The sequence below is a fragment of the Lithobates pipiens genome, unplaced genomic scaffold (genome assembly GCF_037356315.1).
Source record: "Lithobates pipiens isolate NorthernLeopardFrog02 unplaced genomic scaffold, aLitPip1_a1.2 Scaffold_10, whole genome shotgun sequence".
NCBI classification, from domain to species: domain Eukaryota; kingdom Metazoa; phylum Chordata; class Amphibia; order Anura; family Ranidae; genus Lithobates; species Lithobates pipiens.
The window spans coordinates 59,899,939-59,926,572 of record NW_027507686.1 but is presented as its reverse complement, the minus strand read 5'-3'; the positions used below and the strand labels follow the sequence as shown (position 1 = coordinate 59,926,572).

The 26,634-nt window shown below is 43.0% G+C and overlaps 1 protein-coding gene across 1 annotated transcript in view; it reads left to right on the top strand.

Annotated features, from left to right (window-relative positions):
- Window positions 1-26,378, top strand: part of HSD11B2 (hydroxysteroid 11-beta dehydrogenase 2) — a 93,235-nt gene extending 66,857 nt beyond the window's left edge. The window contains exons 4-5 of the mRNA XM_077455720.1: window positions 9,086-9,223; window positions 20,581-26,378. Coding sequence (XP_077311846.1) covers window positions 9,086-9,223; window positions 20,581-20,933 — 491 coding nt within the window. The 3' untranslated portion in view covers window positions 20,934-26,378. The remainder of the gene's footprint in view (window positions 1-9,085; window positions 9,224-20,580) is intronic.
- Window positions 26,379-26,634: the final 256 nt, after the last annotated feature.

The following is a 26,634-nucleotide window of genomic DNA, read 5'->3' as shown; positions in this document are numbered from 1 at the left end:
AAAACATCTGGGGTGCCAAGGTTCGCCATCACTGACCTAGACTAATGAGATCTCCAAGAGCTAATTGGATTGAGGCGTCAGCCAACTGGAATCCAATCAATGAGATTGGAAGTGTTGGTTACAGCTGCCCTGCCCTATAAAAAACACATACCAGTTCTGGGTTTGCTTTTCACAAGAAGCATTGCCTGATGTGAATGATGCCTCGCACAAAAGAACTCTCAGAAGACCTACGATTAAGAATTGTTGACTTGCATAAAGCTGAAAAGGGTTATAAAAGTATCTCCAAAAGCCTTGCTGTTCATCAGTCCACGATAAGACAAATTGTCTATAAATGGAGAAAGTTCAGTACTGCTGCTACTCTCCCTAGGAGTGGGCGTCCTGTAAAGATGACTGCAAGAGCACAACATAGACTGCTCAATGAGGTGGCCAGCTAAAGACTTACAAAAGTCTCTGGCATATGCTAACATCCCTGTTAGCAAATCTACGATACGTAAAACACTAAAAAATAATGGATTTCATGGGAGTATACCACAGAGGAAGCCACTGCTGTCCAAAAAAAAATTGCTGCAGGCTTACAGTTTGCACAAGAGCACCTGGATGTTGCACAGCAGTACTGGCAAAATATTCTGTGGACAGATTAAATTAAAGTTGAATTGTTTGGAAGAAACACACAACACTGTGTGGATAAAAAGAAGCACAGCACATCAAAACCTCATCCCAACTGTGAAGTATGGTGGTGGGGGCATCATGGTTTGGAGCTGCTTTGCTGTGTCAGGACCTGGACGGATTGCTATCATCAAAGGAAAAATTAATTCCCAAGTTTATGAAGACATTTTGCAGGAGAACTGTCCACCAGCTGAAGCTCAACAGAAGATGGGTGTTGCAACAGGACAACAACCCAAAGCATAGTAAATCAACAACAGAATGGCTTAAACAGAAGAAAATACGCCTTCTGGAGTGGCCCAGTCAGAGTCCTGACCTCAACCACATTGAGATGCTGTGGCATGACCTCAAGAAAGCGATTCACACCAGACATCCCAAGAATATTGCTGAACTGAAACAGTTCTGTAAAGAGGAATGGTCAAGAATTACTCCTGACCGCTGTGCACGTCTGATCTGCAACTACAAGAAACGTTTGGTTGAAGTTATTGCTGACAAAGAAGGTTCAACCAGTTAATAAACCAGTTATTAAATCCAAGGGTTCACATACTTTTTCCACCTGCACTGTGAATGTTTACATGGTGTGTTCAATAAAAACATGGTAACATTTAATTATTTTGTGTTATTAGTTTAAGCAGACTGTGATTGTCTATTGTTGTGACTTGCATGATGATCAGATCACATTTTATGACTGATTTGTGCAGAAATCCATATCATTCCAAAAGGGATCACATACTTTTTTTTGCAACTGTGTATGTATGTGTGTGTGTGTGTATATATGTTTGTGTGTGTGTGTGTGTGTGTGTGTGTATATATGTTTGTGTGTGTGTGTGTATATATATATATATAGTACCAGGACAGGTTTGCCCAGGGTAAGGATCAGTGTTGCCAACTTACCAGATTCAATTTTACTGATACTACACCCAAAACTTACTGGCACAGCAAAGTTTTTAATGGCATTTACAAAATTAGTTTTAAGTGCAAATTTCAGTATTTAGGCTACAAACAAGTACAGTATGCAATTAGAACTGTGTTTAAGGTAGATATTAAGGCAAAAAACATATTTCAATTTTTATTTTCGAAATAGTAAGTAGCTCAGGGACAGGACAAGAAATTAGAATGGGAAGGCACACACACATGAAATTGACTCACAGGGACAGACAGCAGCACAGATGACACCTCACCAACACAACGTGTCCCCTCCTGAGTCACAGTGACAGTCTATCTTCATGCCAGGTGATCCCTTCTGTCCACTCCAGTCCAAGAAGCACTGACAGTCCTGCTCCCAGCTTACCTTGCTCCCGTACAGCATACCCATACACGAGGCTCTGGCCACTCCCCTCGGCCTCCTTGCATCACACAACATGCTCAGGCACTGCCTCCACCAGACTTGCAGGCGCCACCCAAACACACTGTAGCATGCACTCAGATGGTCTCAACTGGCTCCAAACCAGAACTGTGCATGCGCAGTGCTGAGTGTCACAACCATATTTTTAAATGGTAATCCTTTCCTTTTACTGGCAAGAGAAAAATGGCTGTTTTTTGCTGTCTGCCTGTAAAAATAATGGCGGTTGGCAGCACTGGTAATGATACGTAACTGCGCCACCCTCCCCAATGCCAAACGCATGCTGTAGAATCGGTGTACGGTCCATCCATTCTTTATCCCCTCGCTCTGGCTGCTCATGGATGGCATGGAGTGCGCACTGCACACGTGTGGCCAATTGCTTGCTTTCTAGCAGCTTGAAGTTGGTTGCGCATGCATGATGTTTTTTTCAAGTCGGCTGTGTGCAAACGGGATGAAGAATGGAAATAATGGAGCAGTAGCCGCTGACTGATAGTTACTTCTTTGAAGGAGTCATGCTGGAGGAGCCCCCCCGCCGCTCTTCCTTACCTTTGTGCCCAGCGCAGCTGCCCCACCTGCCCACACATTGTCCTGGCCCTGTATGACAGTACAGATCAAACCAGTGGCGGCCCGTCCATAGGGGGCGCCCGGGCGCCGCCCCCCCTTCTGTGTAGTCACAAAAAAATAAATAAATAAATAAATAAAAAAAAATAAAAATAAAAGTTTAAAACTGCTCCTTTAAAAAAAAAAAAGTTCTTTAAGGAAGTGCACTGTGTTCGAGCGCCGGACACAGTGCACTATGGGAAACGCCACGTCAATGCAATCATGAGATTGCAGACGTGGCGCTTCATTTGCGGGCGCTTAGCCCGCCTTGGGGCGCTTTCTGAAGCGCTGAGTAGCTTCCGCCCGGCGCTGTAGTTTGTATCACTACGGCTGGGCTGTTTGATTGACATCTGAGTTGACTCAGATGTCACTTCCTGTCTTCTCTCTCCCATTGCACATGAGAGAGGAAACAGGAAGTAAGAGCAATAAAGCACACCGCAGGAGAGGAGCGGAGAACACCGGAGAGGAGCACACAGTCCACAGGTAAGTGCTGTATCTCTACTCTAATCTCCAGCGTAAGTATGAAATAATGTATCAGCCACACTCCTTTCATAAAAAAAAAATAGTTTGCTATTAAAAGTATTTTATCTGCACCTGGCATGAATCTTCTTGTGCTACTATCATCCAGACACCTTACAGAAAGTCACTGACACCCGTCAGAAGATAGAAGCCGTTTTCGAGCCATAAAATAAATTTAAAAAAATGTGAATATTACATACAGAAGGCTTCAAACATTGTTAATGTAAGATACGTGCAATAATTTCTTCAGATATTTAAATTTAGTGATTTGGAATAATTCACTAAATAGCAAATAATCTAATACAGCATGGGAGTCTGATCCTGTGCTCCCATAGAGAAGGGGGGTGGAGGGGGAGGCCATGCATTAAATAGGAGGAATATTTCCATTAACATACATTATTTTCATTAATTTATGTTATATAGAAGGAAGGGAAGTGTTTGTACAAGAAAGCCTTTTTTTTTTCTTCTTCATTTTTAAGGTTAAAGTAATAGCTCCATACCAACTGCACAGATCCTGACTTAAAAAAAAAAAGATTTTCTCATTAGGACAAAAAGCAACATGTGAGTCCTCCATCCATGTGTGAGGGGGAGACTAGCTGGAAATCAAACTGTAGGTTGCTAATTAACATTAAGCGCTCAGGCTGCCATGAAGTAAGGTATGGTTACCAGGGACAATAACTGATGCTGTATGGTTACCAGGGGCAATAACTGATGCTGTGTGCTGTGTGGTTACCAGGGACAATAACTGATGCTGTGTGGTTACCAGGGACAATAACTGATGCTGTGTGGTTACCAGGGACAATAACTGATGCTGTGTGGTTACCAGGGACAATAACTGATGCTGTGTGGTTACCAGGGACAATAACTGATGCTGTGTGGTTACCAGGGACAATAACTGATGCTGTGTGGTTACCAGGGACAATAACTGATGCTGTATGGTTACCAGGGTCAATAACTGATGCTGTATGGTTACCAGGGGCAATAACTGATGCTGTGTGGTTACCAGGGGCAATAACTGATGCTGTGTGGTTACCAGGGGCAATAACTGATGCTGTGTGCTGTGTGGTTATCAGGGACAATAACTGATGCTGTATGGTTACCAGGGACAATAACTGATGCTGTGTGGTTACCAGGGACAATAACTGATGCTGTGTGGTTACCAGGGACAATAACTGATGCTGTATGGTTACCAGGGACAATAACTGATGCTGTATGGTTACCAGGGACAATAACTGATGCTGTGTGGTTACCAGGGACAATAACTGATGCTGTGTGGTTACCAGGGACAATAACTGATGCTGTGTGGTTACCAGGGACAATAACTGATGCTGTATGGTTACCAGGGACAATAACTGATGCTGTATGGTTACCAGGGACAATAACTGATGCTGTGTGGTTACCAGGGGCAATAACTGATGCTGTGTGCTGTGTGGTTACCAGGGACAATAACTGATGCTGTATGGTTACCAGGGGCAATAACTGATGCTGTATGGTTACCAGGGGCAATAACTGATGCTGTGTGGTTACCAGGGGCAATAACTGATGCTGTGTGGTTACCAGGGGCAATAACTGATGCTGTGTGCTGTGTGGTTACCAGGGACAATAACTGATGCTGTATGGTTACCAGGGACAATAACTGATGCTGTGTGGTTACCAGGGACAATAACTGATGCTGTATGGTTACCAGGGACAATAACTGATGCTGTATGGTTACCAGGGACAATAACTGATGCTGTGTGGTTACCAGGGACAATAACTGATGCTGTATGGTTACCAGGGACAGTAACTGATGCTGTATGGTTACCAGGGACAATAACTGATGCTGTGTGGTTACCAGGGGCAATTACTGATGCTGTGTGCTGTGTGGTTACCAGGGACAATAACTGGTGCTGTGTGGTTACCAGGGACAATAACTGATGCTGTGTGGTTACCAGGGACAATAACTGATGCTGTGTGGTTACCAGGGACAATAACTGATGCTGTGTGGTTACCAGGGACAATAACTGATGCTGTGTGGTTACCAGGGACAATAACTGATGCTGTGTGGTTACCAGGGACAATAACTGATGCTGTATGGTTACCAGGGGCAATAACTGATGCTGTGTGCTGTGTGGTTACCAGGGACAATAACTGATGCTGTGTGCTGTGTGGTTACCAGGGACAATAACTGATGCTGTGTGGTTACCAGGGACAATAACTGATGCTTTATGGTTACCAGGGACAATAACTGATGCTGTATGGTTACCAGGGGCAATAACTGATGCTGTGTGGTTACCAGGGACAATAAATGATGCTGTATGGTTACCAGGGGCAATATCTGATGCTGAATGAATACTAGGGGCAATAACTGATGCTGTGTGGTTACCAGGGACAATAACTGATGCTGTGTGGTTACCAGGAACAATAACTGATGCTGTATGGTTACCAGGGGCAATACCTGATGCTGAATGAATACTAGGGACAATAACTGATGCTGAACGATGACTAGGGTCAGTAACGGATGCTGAATGATGAGCAGGGGCAATGCCTGATGCTGTATGGTTACCAGGGGTAGGGACTATGCTTTTATTTTTTTATTTTTATGGGTTACAACTGATGTTGCGTGATCCCTAGAAACAGTGGATACTGAATGTTTGTTTGTTCTTAGGGGTAAAAACTGATCACAATGGTGGTCTTGAGATATTAATTGACGCACAATGGCTTATAGGGGTAACCACTGTCTGATGGGTTTTATATTTAGGGGTAGCAGCCACTTAGTGAATAGTAGGATTATTATTCAGGATTTATATGGCGCCACCAGTTTGCCAACTGATTTTCTCAATAATCTGATTACAGAATGGTCCTTATGGGGTAACAACATTTTTTACTCATGGATTAGCAGAAATTCCTCCCCCCCCCCCCCCCCCCTTTTTTTTTTTTTCCCTTTTAGAACGATTACATGAATAATTATACAGTTTGTGGTGGGTATGTTACTGTTATTAATTAAATTATTAAATATATCTTATATCGGATGTATGATGGTGGCATTGCAATAATAATAATTTATCGCGATGGTCATGTAATGCTGCCATAATCTTATTATCCTTTATTTATAGATTCCGCTCTTATAGCGATAAATGTATATGTCCCCAGCAATTTATTTTCTATAAAATGTTCTGAATGTTCCGTATAATCTGGGCTGAGGCCGATATACATTGAAGACAATGATAATTGCACATTTATGTACAAAATATAATAATCTCCGCTCTTGTCCAACATTGTACATGTATAGCTATTTGCTACAGTATAAGGTAATGCGTGCAAGTACATCATCACTATACAAAATATAGTATATTTTTTATTAAATACCGCAGTGTTTAAATACACATCTAATATGTGTGTGTGAGATTAGTATATATCGGCTCCTATCACTGTCTGCATGTGTTTATAAGACTTATAATGTTATACCTGTGGCCCATGATCATAGTATGATCTCATACTACTACACAGAATGTGCAGAGCCCTGTGTATATGATGTGCAGAGCCTGGTGTATAATGTGCAGCCTGGTATGTGATTTGCAGAGCCCGGTGTATAATGTGCAGCCTTTTATGTGATGTGCAGAGCCCGGTGTATATAATGTGCAGCCTGGTATATGATGTCCAGAGCCCTGTGTATAATGTGCAGCCTGGTATATGATGTGCAGAGCTCTGTGTATAATGTGCAGAGCCCGGTGTATAATGTGCAGCCTGGTATATGATGTGGATTATATAAGGGGTGTGGCTTATGAGAAGTGGGGTGGGCCAACTGTGGAGGGGCGTGGCCTTGCGCCCCCCCATCCTAAAACTTCACCAGCCGCCACTGGATCAAACCCACACTTGAACTGTAACACCTAATTCGGTTACTGGAAAACCCGCTTATCCTCTATTCAAGGTGTCATTATCTCAGATGTTAAAAAAACAATTTTATTAGCAACATTAACATTTAAATTATGTGTTAAATAAAGAAAAAAGCAATTAAACCTGTTGGTTAAATAAGACTACCTTGACTATCATGACACGGATGCAGATCTCATCACATTTTATGAATCATTCATCTAGAAACAGAGTTCCCAAATGTTTTCTCCCAAGTATATACTTAAACCATTTTTGTCATCACACCCTTTTAAGCTTTTCCTTTCAGCTGTCACAGTACCTGCCTAGTGATTGTTACAAGCTATGAAAATGCTTGTTTAAAGAGCAATCATTGTGTCTGTTCACCAACAGTGTCATGGTTTCCAGGCTGTGCAGTTGGTCTCATGAATTTGTGTAGAGTGATAAATATATGTGGTTTGATAAAATAAAAAAAAGAGTGCCCATAAATGGCCAGAGATACCCAACAACACTGAGAAGCATTACTTGGTTTCATGATGCTTTTATAAGACAAGCACTTGTATGAAAGAAGCAGGTATTGTTTTTTTTAACTGCTGTATTTCAGCATGATGGAAAAATAATAATGCTTTTTTTAACTTCGTAAAGCATGTTTATGGTGTTCATTTGAATCTGTAGTAGGTCTTGTGTATGTAGCGCTACCCCCCAGGAGCCGCTGGTGAATTTTGGTTATCTCCCACCCTGTACAGCCAGGCACATTCATTTCTCGATCATTCCTGAGACGAGAAGCAGTCCTTGCAGTTTTTGTGTTTTTTATTTTTATTTATTTATTTAGGGGAATTGAACTTGGATGGAGAAGGGTAAATATAGGGAATGCCCACTTGATCAGTAGAAGCTCTTCAGGGACAAATTATATACATCCGGTAAATACACACGCCTCTTCTACCTCCAGCATGCACTTGCTTGTTGGACTACAACTCCCAGGACCAGCTAACACTTTGAGGATGGTCTGATAAGGGTGTACTCAGACCATAGCAAATGCCCTTTGCAGGCAGGGCCCCTTTTGGTGTAGCAAAAATAGAGGTCTTTGGTGCTAGCTGTCCTTTCCTGTTGCTATTGCTCCCAGTACTACCTCCTCAGGCACTGCCAGCCCACCTGACTGCCCCTTTCACTAGCCCTCCTGACTACTTTTCCACAGTCCTCCTAGACTGCTTGCACCCAGTCCCTTCAGGCATGCCTCTCAATCCTCTGACTGCAGCACTCACTAGCCCACGTGGTTGTCTTTCTCCCTAGAGATTTGCCCAGCAGTGTCCTCCTGCTGTCTTCTCCTTGCTCCCGTACCTCCTGTGTCATGAAGTGAAGAGGGCTCCCTTCTGCACCTGAGCCCAGGCCTGAGTCCACCCCCCCTACTATCAAAAACCTAGACCATGGGTCTTCAAACTATGGCCCTCCAGTTGTTCATGAACTACAATTCCCATCATGCCTAGTCATGTCTGTGAATGTCAGAGTTTTACAATGCCACACCTCATGGGATGTGTAGTTTTTTGCACAGCTGGAGGACCGTAGTTTGAGGATCCCTGGCCTAGACAGCCTAACACTCCATCTCCATCTTCCAGCCAAACCCCACACTACCCCTGCTGGGCTGGCCTTGAGTATTTGAGGGGGCCTGCTCCCTGCCAACCCTTCTGTTGGGGATTGGTCAGGACCCTCAGGACACTCTAGCCAGCTCCTCCTAGACCCCTCCCAACTGCTTCTGAAATCTTCTCCCAGGTTTCAGATAGAAGGGGGAGTCACCAGAGGACCTGCTGATGAGTCATCCAGCCTACCTGAGCCACTCACCCGACCCGGAAAAACACAGCCAAGCCTGAAAATGTACCTACACTATCACAAACAAAAATCCTATCACTAGCAATGTTAGGAGATGCTACATGCATAAAAGGGTAAAAAAGAGCTTTGTCAAGAAGCAACCCATAGTTCTTTTGAACCTGCATCAGTAAAATTATAGCTACCGTAGGATCTGTTTGGTTAATCTATGCAAAACCTACTTTTATTTAACCCAATGTTTATACTTGCAGTAACCATTTGTTAAATAAAACATGATCTGCTTTTTGACAGGTGAGCATCCATTCCCATTCTTGGCTGCGTATGGTTCCTCCAAAGCTGCTCTAGGCCGAGTAATGGACATATTCCGCCATGAGTTGATGCCTTGGGGAGTTAAAGTCAGCATGATACAGCCAGGATCCTACAAGACTGGTTTGTAATAACTAGAATTTTATAACCTATTGTGTTTCAAATGCTTATACATGCAAAGACATTCCTTCTTAGACCCAGCCTGGCTGGACACAATGGTCAGTTGCTGACTTGGCGTAATTCATAGGTAGCTTAACTCTAAAATAAGACAGAAACTGAATCATTTTACTTCAGTGCAGTACAGAGGACATTTTTATAGACTTTTACAATGATATTCATGATATTCACAATGAAACCATGAGAAAAGCAGGGAAGGTCAGCTAGGACTGTACTAACATAAAGCAAGAGGGGAAATGAAAGGGAAAGTATTGCATAATAAATCATTTGTACTGGCACAGCACCAACACATCAGTATCCATGAGTATCAATAACATAATGCTAAAAACAGATAAATACATAATAGTTGGGACAGAGCACAATAACTTCTTCCACATGCCACACTATAAATTGGTATGCCAGAAGCTGGTGGTTCTTCTTCCCTGGGCCCAGCACAGAAGTGGCATTTCGGTTCTTCACTGGCTTCATGAGTGATATAAACACACATATTACACATATACACAACGCACATATTCAGTCAGACCTTATGTAAAGCGATGAAAGAAATATGAAGGCTGTCAAATGGAACAACTTCTAAAGATTACAGGTTGCCTGGTTACCTCTGGATTGAGTCATTGGTGTCACTGACTTGGAACAAGCATGCAGATTTGAAAATTGGAGTGAAGTCAAGAAGCAGAATAACCAGGCAGATAGCATCTCCAATAGGAAGTCAACAATGACAGACTTCACATTTTCTCAGTATAACTTTCCTTTAAGTAAGAACACAATTGTTTTTCTAAAATGATTAAACAACTCTTCTCTTCATATATTACTGATTTTTTTTTTTTATTTGAAAACCTGTCTAATCTACATAGGTCTCGGTTTCAACTGTGTGATATAAAGATTTTTTGCATTTTGATAATCTAATACCAAACTAATATATCCTACAAATTATTGTATTGAATATTTAACAGCAGGAACAAAAACAAGTCCATTGTATAGTCTCATGGGGGTCTGATTACTCTTAAACAATAAAAATACATTATTAAAAGCCCGCAGTAAAGTCGGGATCCACCCAGATGCCTGGATCGGCAGCTGGAATAAGCCTCTCAGCAAGCCGCAGGGAGACTGAGCCAGCTACTCCTGCCCCTTCACAGCCCAGCATTCCAGTGAGAGCTGGAGGGGCAGAGCAGAGCTGAGCTGGTGACTGACAATCACTGCTCTTTAATTCTCTAATCAGAGTGGAAGGGAGAACTCTGCAATCAGCAGTGTTTGTTCGCTCAGTTCTTAGTATAGTGCAGAGCTGGGGGGGGGGGGGGGGGGGGGGTGGAGAGATGCAGCATATGGTCGATACTGCATAAACCTAGGTGAGCATAAATGTTTTTTTTTTCTTCGTAACCTCATGCTTCTCTTTTTAATAACCCTTCCTTATTCTTTCCAAAGCTAAAGAAAAGCAAAATATGATGTTTTTTTTTACAACATAAGATTACCTGTGACAGCTCTAGCGTTGGCTGCATCCACTCATACACTGGTCTTCCATCTTGTTGGTTGGGTTGACCCAAAAAAACATTTGAAATGTATTGTAAAGACCATCATTTGGAGTTTTTATCCATTTGAGATCCTCAGCAGTTTAGTTTCTGCATACATCTCACAAGGGTCATTACTGCACTTAGATAACCTTAACATCCAAAACAAGAAGCTGACAAACTGTCCAGACAACATAATTGGTCTGGTAGACCACAAAGAATCAACGTGATCTAAACATATGAGAGCAAGGTGAAATGTCCATCTTCCATTTGGCTTTCATTCATTAGACCTAGTTATTAAAAACTGAGTTTGTTCTGACCAATGTTTTTTATCATGAGCAACACAATTGACATTTAATTATTGTTACTAGCCAGCAGACAATTTCCTGTTCTTAAGCTTTTTCTTTTATCAGTAAAATCATCTGATATATCAGTTTTTATCATTTGGCTTTCCCAAATTATTACTGTTCATCTGCTAGTAGTAAGAGCTTGTTGTCATTCTAAAACACTTATATTTTAATTTGAATATATGTAGTGTATATGAGGGCATCATTTAAGCTTAAGACAATTTTCACATACATTTCTAGTTATTTTGAAATACCGTAATGTTTGCTGTATTAAAATGAAATTACGGTAATTAGATTTCAGTATTAACAAAGCATATGTATCCAATAGACTTAACCAGAATGTCCAGCATTTTATGAACATCGGTACAAAGAAAATTCCTATCACTGTCAATATAAAACCATAAAATTGGCTATGGCACCAGGAAAATAAAACTGTGTTTATGATGTCTGTCAGTTGGAAAGACAGCTCACCCAACCAGGGGATCCACCAACAGTTAGTGTGCAGGATCCATGTGCTCTGAGTATATTCCAAGCAGACTATGAGGCAGTCGTCAAAAGTATTATATCTAAGGCCAAAACGTTTTCTAGTTTTGGATGCAGTAGAAATGAAAATTCTCTTAAGTTGTAACTAAAACACGTGTGCCCACTGGAAGGCCTTTCCTCTTTACTGCTCCAGTGACTGCTGAGCTGCAGTAAACCGAAATTAATGAAATGCAATTTTGTGTTACGAAAAAAAAAGTAAAAATGTGCCTTGTGTTGTAAAAATGCAGGCACTGCCCCCCCCCCCCCCCCCCCAAACCCTACAGCATGGACACCACACAGGAAAATGTTTTCGTTTTTTTTTCGTTTTTGGGTAGTTCAAACAAGTCCTACAACAAAAGGTGAGCTCAGGTCCACCTTTGCCCACATCCTGCCTATGCAGATATGGGATGTCTGTAGAGGGGAACAAACTGTGCAGCTTTGACTAAAAAGTTAAATAATGCCCTTGATATAGGTGTAGGCCATTTATGTATCCCATGAAGCCTCACCTGAAAAAGCCCAGGAGGCTGCTAGGGCATTGCTAAGAGAGGCTCAGTTATTACTGTTCATTTCCATCACAAGGGTGTGCTCTTTCTCTGATTCAAACCTTCTCACAAGCACGCTCTCCCCCCTGATGTAGTAGAGTTTGAGAGCTCACTCATGTGTTGCTGAACATAAAAGAGTAACAGCTGGGCCTCTCTTAAAAACTTTATAGCGGGGTCCGGGGAATTTTCAGGAAAGGCTTCACCAGGGACATAAATGGCCTACACCTATAGCAAGGGCAATATTCAACATTATTTAAAGCTGCACAGTTAGTTTTTATCTACAGACACCCCTTATCTGCATAGAGAGTTTTTCTTTATCGTACGTCACGGGATACAGATCACCATAATAATGGGTTATATGCCACCTATAGGTGATTGGACACTGGCAACCAATAGACAGAATTTCTCCCCATAAGCCCTCCCATACAGGAAGCACCAGAATATTTTTCGCCAGTGTCTTGAAGATGATGGTCATGGCTGTTTTATAGCTCTTCAAAACTTAATGATGTCCCAGTAAAGGGCATTATGATTGGATCCATTCGGATGGCATGAAGGCTAAAATGGATGGTACCCCGAGCCTCATGGGAAGGAGAGAAGATTCCTTGAGGTTTTGCCTTTAATGCAGCCTTATGGCGCTGGACCCTGCGTAATGGAAACCTGTGCAGTGTTTATTCTGACCAAGATGCTTTCCTGCAGGTCCAGGGTTGTGGACCCCAGATTAAGGGGGATCCAGTCTCTGAAGGTCTTTTATGACAAAGCTCGCCGTGATGGGTGAAGATTGGACTTCTGTTATGTTTAGAGTACTGCAGCAGGAATAGTAATGGTCTGCATTTGTTTGCAGAGAAAGAGCGGGAATCTGACTGTATGTTCTCCCAGTGGCCACTGGGAGCAGTGTGCCGTTTAATCATGCTATGTACTCTTATTCATGTGGCTGCGGTTTCTCCTCAAGCCACTAGAGGGCGCAGGAAGGGGGAAGGGCCTTCACATAGTTCTCCCATAGTAAGTACTCACACTTTGTTAGTAATTTTAGGCTGCTGCTATGTCTCCAGAAGCCTACTGAACCCGTTGCCACATGGCATAGCCACCCTTCCCCTTCCTACCTATATAGTATATATAGGGGAGGTGTACCACATTCTGTCCGGGACAGTACAAGTGCTGTCTCCATTGCCAATTCATACCCCAGGTATAGAATAGTGGCAAAGGGAACTCTGCAGGGGATCTACTAGATTTCAAGTTCTACAACAGTTGGGACAGGTGTGTTTGAGACAAAGTCCCACTGCCAATGGTGGTACATGTACTGGTAGCACCTTAAGGTCTGGTTCTCCCTTATTTGGCACTTTTTTCCCTTTTTCAGATTCTGCCACATCTTTTGTGAAGAATCCATAAGGTGGTAACACTAATATTAGCACTGGCCGAATTAGCCCAGTGGGGCTTGGTACTCAGACATAGTGGATCTTGCGGGGGCTATGCCTTTTGGACACTCCCAGTCCAGAGGGACCTGGTGGTTTTGAGTCCTGTATCTCAGCTTTGTTGAGCCCTTGGAAGCCAGCTTCAGGGAACTTCAATTACAGGACTTGAAAATATGTATTTTTTTTTGCCTGGCATGAAGCCAGGAAGTTGCACCCAGAGAAATATGTGGGTGGAGGGTTTTCTCTTTCTTTCTCCAATCAGTAGAAAGGAGTTTGGCCTTAAGTACCGTTAAGGGTCAGGGTTTGTCCCTATCCATTTTTTTCCAAGGGTCGTTTCTCACTCCTTTTTTTTTTTCTTACCTCATACAGCAGGTAACTTGGACAGTCCCACCTGTCAGGCCATTCTTGTGTCCTTGGGACTTGAGTTAAGTCTGGTCGTGTGTATGTGACATTAGACTATCAGAAGACTAGGTCCGGCTGAATCAGTCTTTCGGACAATCCGATCGTGTGTGGGCTAATCCGATAATTTTTCGTTTAAAAAATCTGACGGACCTAGAAATAGAACATGTTTCAAATCTGTTCGACGAACTCAATTCCCATCGATAAAACCATTCATTTGTATGCTGGTCCGACGGACAAAATACGACGCAAGGGAAGCTATTGGCTACTGGCTATTGAACTTCCTTTTTTAGTCCCGTCTTCACATTCAAAACGAATGGACTTTCAAAAGAACTTAGTCCGTTTGTGTGGGGCCAAGTCCCATTGTTCGCAAAGTCCGTTGGAACTAGTCTGCCAGAAAGTCCGGTCGTGTGTACGAGGCATTAGACTGTCCTTGCAGAGGCCACTTTTTGAATCAATCAGGGGATTCTGTTGGTCCTTTTATCGCAGATGGTGGCTTTAGTTGCTATCACTTCACAAAGTGGAGTGTCAGTATTGGTGGCTCTTTCGTGCAAGGAGTCATTCTTGGTCTCACATCACAAGGTAATGCTGCGTCCTCTTCCATTTTTCTTGCTTAAAGTGGATTTCCACCCCAAAAAAAAAATATTAATGTGCTTAAAAAAAAATAGGATTTTTGTACTCACCTTCAGGAGAGGACTAGGCAGAACATGTTCTACATGTGAAAAAACAGAACTTTACAGTTCCTCCCAAGGGTAGGTCCCTCCAGTAACATCCCCTCAGCCTGCCTCCTTCATCTCAGTACGTCAACAAGCAGTATAACGTAAACCAATAGGAGGGGAGGGTGCTGTGTCAGTCAGTGAACTTTAGAGAAAAGGATTTTATGGGGAGTACAAAAATCCTATTTTCTCTTTCGTTCACTTACTGACACAGCTCCATTAATCTTGACCATAGGGACGTCCCCAAGCAGTCTCATAACGAGGGGTGGGAACAGCATAAAAAAACTTCACCCACAACCAGAAGTGCTCCCTAACAAGGGAGTCACCACATTTATCTAGCCACATCAGAACTTGCGGTCAACAGTGCAACGGTGCATCATACTCAAAAGTAACTGTATTTTCTTTAAACAGAAAAAATAGTGCAGAATTGCAACATTACACGGCCACCTGCAAAGCAGGCATCAGACAATGCGCTTACATCCACTTTGTAGAATTTGGTAAAAGTGTGAACAGATGACCAAGTTAGGATGTGTCAGTTTAGGACACAGAGATGGTAACACAATGTCTTCATTGATGTGAAATGCCAAAACCACCTTCTGCAGAAAAGAAGGTTTCGAACGCAATACCATCTTATCCTTATGGATAACCAGGTAGGGCGACTTGCAAGACAAGGACGCCAGTTCCGAAACCCTCCTGGCCAAAGTAATGGCCACTAGGACGACCACTTTCTGAGAAAGAGTCAACAAAGGAATTTTCCTGATGTTCTCCAATGGCGGTTTCTGAAGCACCGATAGCACTAGGTTCAGATCCCACGGGGGTAAAGGTGAACGCACCGGAGGGACTACATGCCAGACCCCTTGAATAAAAGTGCTCACTAGAAAGTGAGACGCTTGGGGTCATCTGGGGAAAAAAAAAACAGCCAAGGCTGATATTTGTCCCTCAATGGTGCTTAAGACCAATTTATGGTCTGCTCCTGGCTGTAGGAACAGCAGGATCCTGGAAACTGAATATGTGCGCGGACACCACCCCAACTCCTCACACATGGAGATGTAGGCCTTCCAGGTACGATGGTATATCTTCCGAGAAGAAGATTTCCGAGCACTCAACATAGTTTAAATCACCGAGCCCGACAGGCCCCCGGTTCCTTAGCACCTGGCTCTCAACAACCATGGTGTTAAAACCAGCGATGGTAAATCAGGATGGAGAATCGGACCTTGACACAGAAGGTCCTCTCACAACGGTAGTCGTCAGGGAGCATCCGCAACCTACTAGGTCGGCGTGCCAGGGACGCGAAGGCTAATTGGGACAATCGGTATTACTGGAATCCCCTCGGCCTCCACTCTGCAGAGCAGATGTGGTAGTAGTTTTAGCGGAGGAAAGGCGTAGATCAGTTGGTACTGATCCCATGGAGCCACCAGCGCGACTGACACGTCTGCCCAAGGATCTCTTGTCCTGGATACGAATCTCGACACCTTCCTATTGAGAAGGGAGGCCAGAAGATCCATGTCTGGTGTGGCTCACCGCAGGCATAGTAGCCTGAACACCTTAGGATGCAACGCCCATTCTCCTGGGTCCAGCATCTGGCGACTTAGGCAGTCCGCCTGCCAGTTTTCTACTCCCGGGATGTAAATGGTCGACAAGGCCGGTACATGTCAATCTGTCCACTGAAGGATGTTAGTGACCTCCCGTGCTGCAGCCAAGCTTCTTGTTCCTCCTTGATAGCTGACATATGCAACCGTCCTGGTATTGTCTGACTGGATCCTGATCGGACGCCCTCGTAGTCTCCTCGATCATGTGGAGAGGCATAGCCTGATCACTCTGAGTTTGAGCACATTGATCGGCAACTTGGATTCCTCCCCCGACCAGAGGCCCTAGGTCGACTGTACTCTGAGTACTCTACCCCAGCCTGAGAGGCTGGTGTCTGTTGTGATCACAGTCCAATGTAGAGGTAGGAACGACTTCCCGGACCGAAGTGTCGGGGACCTCAGCCTCCAGAGCAGGGAGTCCCTGACTGACTGGCCCACCCGAATCCGCCGATCCAGGGATAATGGAGATTTGCCCATTTTGTCAATATCTCCTTCTGCAAGACTCTGGTATGAAACTGGGTGTACGGTACCGCCTCTAAGGAAGCCACCATGAGACCCCTGCGGTTCATCAATAGTTTTACCGTGGCTCAGAGAGTCTGCAGCTTGTCTGAACGGAGAAAAACTCTCGCTTCCATGGAGTCCAGCAGTAAGCCTAGGTACTCCAATCGCTGAGTCGGTATGGGAACCGACTTTTTATAGGTTTAACAGACACCCAAAGTCCTGCAGGGTTTGCATGGTGATCGCCACATCCTCCTTTAATTCTGAGGTGGAAGCTGCTCTCAGAAGGAGATCGTCCAGGTAACTTAGGATTGCAATCCCGCGTTGTCGCAACAATGCCAAAATTGGAGCCAATACCTAAGTAAAGACTCAGGGTGCTGAAGCCAAGCCCAAAAGGGAGAGCCACAAACTGGTAGTGGGCTTCCTCAACTGCAAATCGCAGAACTCTCTGATGCCTGAGGCATATGGGTATGTGCAGGTACACATTCTGGATGTCCAAAGACGCAAGGGAGTCCCCTTGCTGGAGTGCAGTGACTATACTCCTGGGATGTACAAAGCGTCCAAAGGCACTGCACTGTTTGCAGATGAGCCGGTTGCAATTGCAGGGAGTTCAGGGGAAGAAACATCAGTTTTTGAAGCCATGCTGATCCACCCTGTCTGCCACCCTTAGGGACTTAGGACAGGTGCACAGTCCCACCCTCCTAGCTGCTGTAGATTGAGGGGCCCCCACCGCAGGACTCGCTACCCTGACCGAGTTCTGCACCATTCAGCTACAAGTGCCTACATCCTGTGTCAGCTTCCAGGTGTCCTGAGTGAGAAACCGTGCTGTTCTGAGCAGTAGGGACCAGCACTGAGCATAAAACTGTGCTGAGCTGCAACAAATTGGCCGCCGGCCACCCAGTATAAAGGGACATAATCACAGGGAAAATGGCCGCCGAACTACAGCAAAATGGCCCCTGACCATGCTTTCCACTGAGGCACACCAAAAATGGCTGACAACTGTACACAGAGAAAGGACAGTAAAAATGGCGGCAGAACAGCGCTATGGCGATCAGCACATGCAGACACCCAGCGGGGAGACCACAGACACCCAGCGCAGCCCCCAATCTAAGCCCCCCAGGGACCCGTGGCTACAGGCACACACACCGCTTAGCAGCCCATCATGCAGCATCCCCCACGGGGGGAGATAGGGACAGGGAGAGAAGAGAGGGAGGAGAGGGACCCCCGAATCGACCTCCCAGGGAATGCCCAGCTGCTCAACCCCGCCGAGGCAGGGAGAGCTGTATTTACCATCCAGACGAGCTGGGGATATCCCATCACAGACCAACTCTCCGATCAGTATGGGGTGGATGCTGGCCACGGCACACTGTGACACAGACATCAGTAGCCCTGTCATATGTGTGCCCCGGAGCATTGCACTCACCGGCCTCCCCTGGAGCCTGAGGGGCATGTCGTGGCCGACCCAGCGCGTAGCTATGGTCTGCACATGCTCGATGACCAGGCTGAGGAGACTAAAAGGTAAAGGGTATCCAGCCTGAGACCCAGCTGGCTGTTGATGGCAGATCACAGGATCCAAAAATCTTGCGCAAAGGGTAAACTTCTGCAAAAAAATCCCAGTACCGATGGTCCCACAGGGTTCCTAGGTCCATCTCCTTCACTAGGCAGAAAACAACTGAGCTGCAGGAGGCAGACTGAGGGGATGTTACTGGAGGGACCACCCCTCACTGTAAAGTTCTGTTTTTTGTATAACATGTTCTTCCTTGTCCTCTCCTGAAGGTGGCGTAACAACCCTATGGTCAAGATTAATGGAGGTGTGTCAGTCAGTGAACGAAAGAGAAAAAACATTTGGAGAAAAATATTTTTTTTTTACCCACCTCTAAATGCCTGTTGCTAGGGGGCCCTTTGTAGTTTGCGTCCTTCGGCGTCTGGGCCTCTGACGTCACTTCCCTTGGCGCAGGAAGGGCGATCGCCTTTCCCCCTCCCTCTTGTCAATCATCTTGGACACGTGACCAGTCTCCAATGATTGCGTGGCTCGCGCATGTGCAGTGGGTGCCCGGCTCTGAAGCCACAGCCGGGCGCCCACAGTTAAAATGCCGGCGCCGCAGAGTGGAGTGGGCAACGAGCAGGGCTTCAATCCCCCACATCTCTGGACCCTGGGACAGGTAAGTATCCAATTATTAAAAGTCAGCAGTATGCAGTATTTGTAGCTGCTGACTTTTATTTTATTTTTAGTGGGAACTCCACTTTAAGTGGTTTCTAGTTTTTCACTTGAATCAGGACGGTGTCTTGCCTTTCATTTTTCTCCTAATCCACAGTCGGTAGGAGAAAGATTGCTACCTACCCTAGAGGTAGTTCAGACGTTCAGGGTCTACTTGAGTTGTCGTCACAAGTCAGGAATCCTGTTTGTGTTGCCAGAAGAGTCCAGGAAGGGCAAGCGGCATCCAGGTCAAATATTTAGCAGTGGATCTGCCAGTTTATTAATGATGCCTATGGTTTAAAGGGCAAAAAACTTTTTTTTTCTGGGGAGAGATTCTCTACCAGGTGTGCGAGTATCGTCAGATGTCGGTGTTACAAGACCACTATTTGGTCTTTGGTTTATCCATCTAGTGGGTTTTTACCAGGTCTATGTCAATCACATAGAAAATACTCCCTTTGGCCTCAACGTATTACAAATAACGGAGTAAGTCTTCCTTTGGTGGCAGTTTCTATAATAGTGTCTCCCTCCCCTCAGGAGCATTGCTTTAGAAAATCCCAGATAGTCATTATTATGGTGCTCTGTGGCCCCGATGTACAGTACAATAAAGACAAATGTATTTTTCCTACAGCTTATCTGTAAAATCCTTTTCTTGGAGTACAACACGGAACACAGAGGTCCCTCCCCTCTTTTATGGGCTCTTCATTGCTTGCTACAAAAACGGAGGTACTTCCTGCATGGGAGGGGTTATATGGGGGGGAACTTTCTGTCTATTGGTTGCCAGTGTCCAATCACCTATAGGTGGCATGTAACCCAGATAGTCATTATTATGTGTTCTGTGTCCTGTGATGTACTCCAAGAAAGGGATTTTACAGGTAAGCTGTAGGAAAAATAATTTTTTAGTAAAAGTGAACTAACCCTTCAAACTTGCAAATGAATAAGGGAAAGCTTTTTTTTTTTTAGAGAATGCATTGAATGTACTAAACACACTTTGTGTGTTTGTTTTACCTAGATATAGCTACTGCTTTTTGTTTGTAACTAATTAGGGATTATAGTAACCAGTTAATTAAAGCAGTTGTATACTCCGCTTGCACATTTTGACCTAGAGGTAAGCCTATAGAGCACACGTGCCGCTAACATCAGCGGCTGCATACAAGGTGAATATCTCCTAAACTCTACAGGTTTAGGAGATATTCATTTTACCTAGAGGTAAGTCTATAATAAGGCTTACCTCTAGGTAAAATGAATATCTCCTAAACCTGTAGAGTTTAGGAGATATCAGCGGCTGCACACAAGGTGAATGTTAGCGGCGTGTGTGCTCTGAAGGTCCGGCAGATAGTGTGGCACCTTGCCGGAACAGAGGACTCCTGCGTGCATTATATATAACTTAATTTTTAAACCTATTTGTTTGGTTTTTGTATGTATGGATTGCAAGAGTTGTTCCCGACATTTGGTGAAAATTTTATGTCAATAGCACCTTTAGAAATATATTTACCTAAAAAAAAAAATGGTGACGCATTCAATACTTGTTTTACCCGCTGTATATGTTGACTTTTGTGTGACTACTTTTTTTGTTTGACACCAGGTGCACATGATGACAGAAACCATTGGGAGAATCAGCACAAGAAACTGATCTCCAGTTTACCCAGCGAACTTCTCCAAGAGTATGGTGAGGAATATATCTGTGAAACCCAAAACCTTTTTCTCGAATACGGGAAGACAGCACCCACTGACTTCAGTCCTGTCTTAGACAGTATAACTGATGCCATCTTATCTGAGAACCCTAAAGTGAAATATTATGCTGGCAAGCAGTTATGGATCCTTTATTTCATTGGAATATATTTACCTCATAGCCTCAGTGACAGCTTCTTCAAGAGCCTATTCCTGAAGAGCAAAGTCGGTCCCAGAGCTTTGCGAAAACAGAAGAACAAAGAGTAGGAGTTATATCATCAAGCCATGCAATTTGTATATTGAACCATGACCAACTTTTTTCTCTGGGAGCCACTTTGGCTGCGTTTCATACAAAGCAAAATAATATAAAAAAGCACTGGCTATGACCCCAATGGAATGGAGATAACATCTGCGTCATATTAAAGTGGAACTAAATTCTCCTTTCCTTTACAGCTCATGATGACAGCATATTAGCCTTTATTTAGATCTGCAATTATCGCGTGCTGCACATGTGATCAGCTATGACACCAGCCATTTGAGGGAAGCATACAAGTACCTGTGACACTTATCACCAGACGTGTACTTTGAATTTAACTGTTTTGGGAAACCGTTAAAACTATGGGTTTAGTTCTGCTTTAAGTTAGATAAATGACTTTCATCTAATCTGAGCCATCACTTTGGAAACAGGTGTACAATGGCATAACCATACAAATGCACTGTCAATTTTCTTTCTCCTTTGTAATGGTAAAAGTGCCTTCTAGGCCTGTCTAAGGAAAATCTCCATCACTTTAAGGGACTCACACTGGGAAATTAGAAGCTCCATCCAATAAACCTAGAAAACTCTTACCCAGTTATTTTATATGATTAACAATCCAATGCCTACTGTAAGCGAAGCAGGATACAGGAAAGTTATGCACTTTGCCTTTGATTTATCATTTATCTCCCTTGAAGGGATAGTCCACTTTTTATTAATTGGAAAGGATACAGTCCCTCAGAGCCTTAAAACATGCAACCCAAAAGCACTAGGACCAAGTTGGGTTTCTTTGGCTTAGAAGAAGTCTGACCAAGAACATGCTATGGAAAATCTAAATTAAACTTTGCATTGATGGGATTTCTTTATTGTGATTGTTGTTATCTTTGAATATCTTTACATGTATGCATATAAATGAAAAGCACATCACACAGAGGTTTATGATGCTGAGAGCAACGACCCGTAGTAGATCAACCAGCTTCATTGTTTCATCAGCAGTGGCGGCAGCTCCATTAGGGGCGCTGCCCCCAATCCATTTTTCTCTTTTTTGAAGCACATGATTAGAGCCTGAGGCTCTAATTGGGTTCAAAAAAGGGTGGGCCTGGGGCACAGAGCACTGCACCCTGAGCCCACCCAGTTGTGTGACACTTGCGAATTAATATTCGCTAATGTCTTCCTGCTTCTCCTCCTGGCCAATGAAGAAGCGGGTTCTAAGACCCAATTGGCCAGGAAGTATTAGGACTCCCAGCCAATTGGGTCTGAAGACCACTTCCTGCTCAGCCGGGAGGAGAGGCAACGGCCCAGCTCTTACCTCAGCAAGTTACAACAGGTGGAAAGACAGCTTCCAGTAGCCCTACCCTGGATCCAGCACCACCTCCTAAGGTAAAGACATGGATGACCGCCTTCCCATCCAGAGCAGGTAAGTATAACGTTTGTTATTTTTAAACAAAAAAAAAACAAACTAGTCTTTAAACCCCCAACTATACTATGCCAAACCGTACTGCCCCCAAGAGTTTACTTATTCATTATGACAGCAGCCTTCCATGTTGCATATATCCTGGCTGGTAAAAATCTAGTGCCTATGTCTGCACAATAATGCCCTGTACACTTGAATGGGACTTACCTGTACTACTGGAGCACTGCCCTATTCAAGTCTATAGGATGTTTCGGCACATATGTCTCTAGATTTTTTCCTCCCAGGATGTAAGGAAACTGGGACGTTGCCCCATTGAAGGTAACATTGTATTTAGTTTAGTTTAAACATACTTCTGACTCCATTCTAACTACCTTGTAAAGGAAAGATGTCTATACTTACTAATGCTGAGATTCTTTGGTCTGGTCACCTTGATCAGCTCCCAGTGCCGGCTTTAGTATGGAAAAGGGACAGCTGACAGCGGATGCTTAATAGTAAGCCTATGGGTGACATTACCACCTCATCAATAAAGCTGGCAGCAGGAGAGTTCGTATGACTGGACCGGAGCACCCTCGGTATAGGTACAAATAAGCATCTTTCCTTTACAGGGTAGTTAAAATAGGCTTGGAACAGGGTGGGGCAGGTTTAAGTACAGTTAGGATTTGCCTGAACTTCAACTTTAATTTGTAAAGCAACAATTTGTTATTTTTAATATAGGCCTTTTCCATCTATTAATGGGCCAACTAGTGGAACGCCAGATCAAAGCTAATTACACAGTTGCAATACACATATGTATGTTTTACCTTTCTAAGGATTTGTATTTCTCTACCGACAATCTTTTGGTTTACACATTTGCCTTACTGTACAGTCCATAAGATCACTCTGCTACTTCCTAGTTCAGCTTTACTTCTCCTCAATTACCTTCCTGCTAATTGGACAGAGGTGATGATGTCACTTTATTGCCCAATTAACAGTTTGAATGTGAAAAGTAACACAGAAAGCCAGGTTAGGACAGGAAACACGTCAAACTGACCTTTTTATAGTAGAAATGTCTCCTGTAGACTAAAGAGAGTTTGCCTAAAAGGGGGAATTTTTACAGGTGAATTGTAATATGGTATTTAAAGTGGAATTGAGGTACAAATATATAAGCTTAGTTCCAGCAGTCTGATGCTCGCGAGGTCCCACGCCAGTGCCAGCATCTTCTCCCTAGGTTTTTCTGGGTGCAGGTCTTCGGCTGTTTTAGTTGGCTGGTGCAGGATAGTGGTCTGTTGGAGTGTAACCTCAGCTGCACATGCGCATCTCAGTGTACATTCCACATGGAACTGCAAACAGGTAGTTAACTGTACTTTACTGCAGAAGAAACATTGCATGTCTCTTCAATAAAAAGCCTGCCTGTTTTATTTTTTACATTCAGTTCTGCTTTAATGAGCTGAATAAGATGAATGATACTCTATAAAAAGTTTATAAACTCATTTTTAAATAAAATGCTACGTAAAATACAATGCCATAATTTCAAATAGACCTGATCATTCAGCTTCCTTTACTAAGTTAGAACACCGCATTTCCTAGCATTGACTTTCTTTTGCGGCTCTCTGCATTTAATCACAAAACATCTCAGATCTCCAAGGTTGATGTTGGAAGACTTTCCTCTCTGAGGCTGTGTGATTGTAGATCTGAACAGGGAGCAGATAGCTATAAAATTTCCACTGTCAATGACTGTAGGTCTTGCTTTGATTGAGGACTGAATGGGAGAGCATCTCCACTAAGGGTCTATCCAGCTTAACCACTTTGCATCCAGGCCAATTCTGACATTTCTCTCCTACATCTAAAATTACATAGAAATTACAAGAAAATTACATAGAACACCCAAACATTATATATATATATATATATATATATATATATATATATATATATATATATATATATATATAATATTTTTTTTTTTTTAGCAAAGACCCTAGAGAATACAATGGCGGTCATTGCAACTTTTTATATCGCACAGTATTTGCGCAGTCAGTAGTTTCTTGCTTTAAGAAAAACAAAACAAAGTTAGCCCAATTGTTTTGCATAATGTGAATGATGAATTTACGCCAAGTAAATCGATATCTAACATGTCACGCTTCAAAATTGCACACGCTCGTGGAATGACGCCAAACTTCGGTACCTAAAAATTCCCATAGGCGAAGCTTTCAATTTTTTTACTGGTTACATATTTTGAGTTACAGAGGAAGTCTAGGTCTAAAATTATTGCTCTTGCTCGAACGTTACCGGCGATGCCTCTCGTGTGGTTTGAACAGTTTATGTGGACTGGACTTACATATGCGTTCTCTTCTGCGTGCTAACACACAGGAACAGGGGCGCTTTAAAAAAAACATTTTTTATTGTTAATTTTATTTTATTTTGACACTTTAAAAAAAATAAAAAAATTTGATCACTTTTATTCCTATTACAAGGAATGTAAACATCCCTTGTAATAGGAATATGGCATGATCGGTCCTCTTTACTGTGAGATATGGGGTCAGTAAGACCTCACATCTCACCTCTAGGCTGGGAAGCCCAAAATAAAAAAAATTAACGATCTCGACTTCCCACTCAAGGCACCGATCATAGAGACTCCGGCGACCACCGGAAATCTCTATGATCACCATCCGGGGCCGGCAGATCCTGTTTCCAACTCACTGATGGAAGCGGTGAGTCAGTAGAAGCAACCGGAGGGCGGTGGGAGCATCCCCTCCGCCTTTAAGAATGATCAAGTGGCGGACCAGATGCTATGATTATTCTTATGGTGTAGGGAATCGCCGGCACTAAATGATGATATCTGAATGATGTCTGTAGCTGCAGGCATCATTCAGATATACCCCCACAATGTCAAGGACGTCCCTGGGCGTACCTTGGGCACAAAGTGGTTTTAACATACAATTCCCTATAAAAAGCTTTTTTTTTTTGCCTATCCAAGAAATATTCTGTGTTACCTGCCTGACTGTGAAGGGTGGCGGGTGAATGCAAATCATAAAATGGGCTAAATTACAAATCTTTTGGCAGGTAAAAAAGTATGTATTTTGTTCATATTTGTCCAGCTGCAAGTAAATATTCTTGATATTTTTCAAGTAAAAATGTTATGGTGTGATGGTACCCTTAAAAAATAAAAAAGTTCTGATCTCTGTATAAAAGCATACATAGCAATGGAGCCAATAAAGAGATCTTTGCATCTGAGTAGGTTCTTAAAAGCAATCAACGTCTCCATCTACCCTACCTTCCTGTCTCTAATGGGATTATCTCCAATTAATACGGGCACATAAATCTAGTATTACTGAGCTAGACATGTTGTATACTTTTGCTTTATACTTTAAGGTATTGTAAATGGAAAACAGAGCTTGATGCATAAGAGGTATTAGACTACCCTGATTTATCCTGTAGAGTATCTCCATATACACCATGGGTGTTATTTACGAAAAGGAAAATCAACTTTGCACTACAAGTGCACTTGGAAGTGAAGTCTCTGTAAACCCGTGGGGACATGCAAGGAAAATATAAAACAGCATTTTTGCTTGCATGTACTTGGATGATAAAATCAGCAGAGCTTCCCCTCATTTCAGATCTACCCCTCAGATTTACAGCGACTGCACTTCCAAGTGCACTTGGAGTGCAAGGTTGATTTTCCTTTCGTAAATAACCCCCATGTTTATTTGGTGTTCTCTTAGTTCTGACATATTACACATTGCCTTGACACAGAGCACATCTACATCTACATATGAAATCAATGGTGATATTATAATTCCTATCAATAATTTTAGTTTTTAACTTCAAAATCAAGGCTGCTGTATTAAATATCTAGCTAAATATGAATTTTAGAATCATACTTGTGTGAAAATGTATGAAGATTTGGTTATGTTACAATTATTGCGCTTTAAAAAAAAAATCAAATTATTTTTCTAAGGCATAAAAGTGCTTTCGCCTTTCAATTCTTGTTTAGTTTTTAGAAAAGAAAAAGTTTTTATTTTTACATAAAACCACATTAAATCTTGTGATAAAAACATATAAAGTATGAAGTGTCTGTGTGGTTAATTTCATGATTAAAAAAGAGCCATAATCGTTAAAATTTTGCTCCAAAACAGACTGGCTATGGGTAGAACTGAGGCTATAAGCATGATCAACTGGAATGAATCTTAAGATAGAGATGACTAACTTGATCCACTGGTTTTAGGACTTATCCACTGCAAATTTGAGACAATCTGCTGTTTTTAAAAAAAAAAATTTAAGTTATCTCTTTTTTAAAAAGTGATGAGCCTGAAAAACCAAGA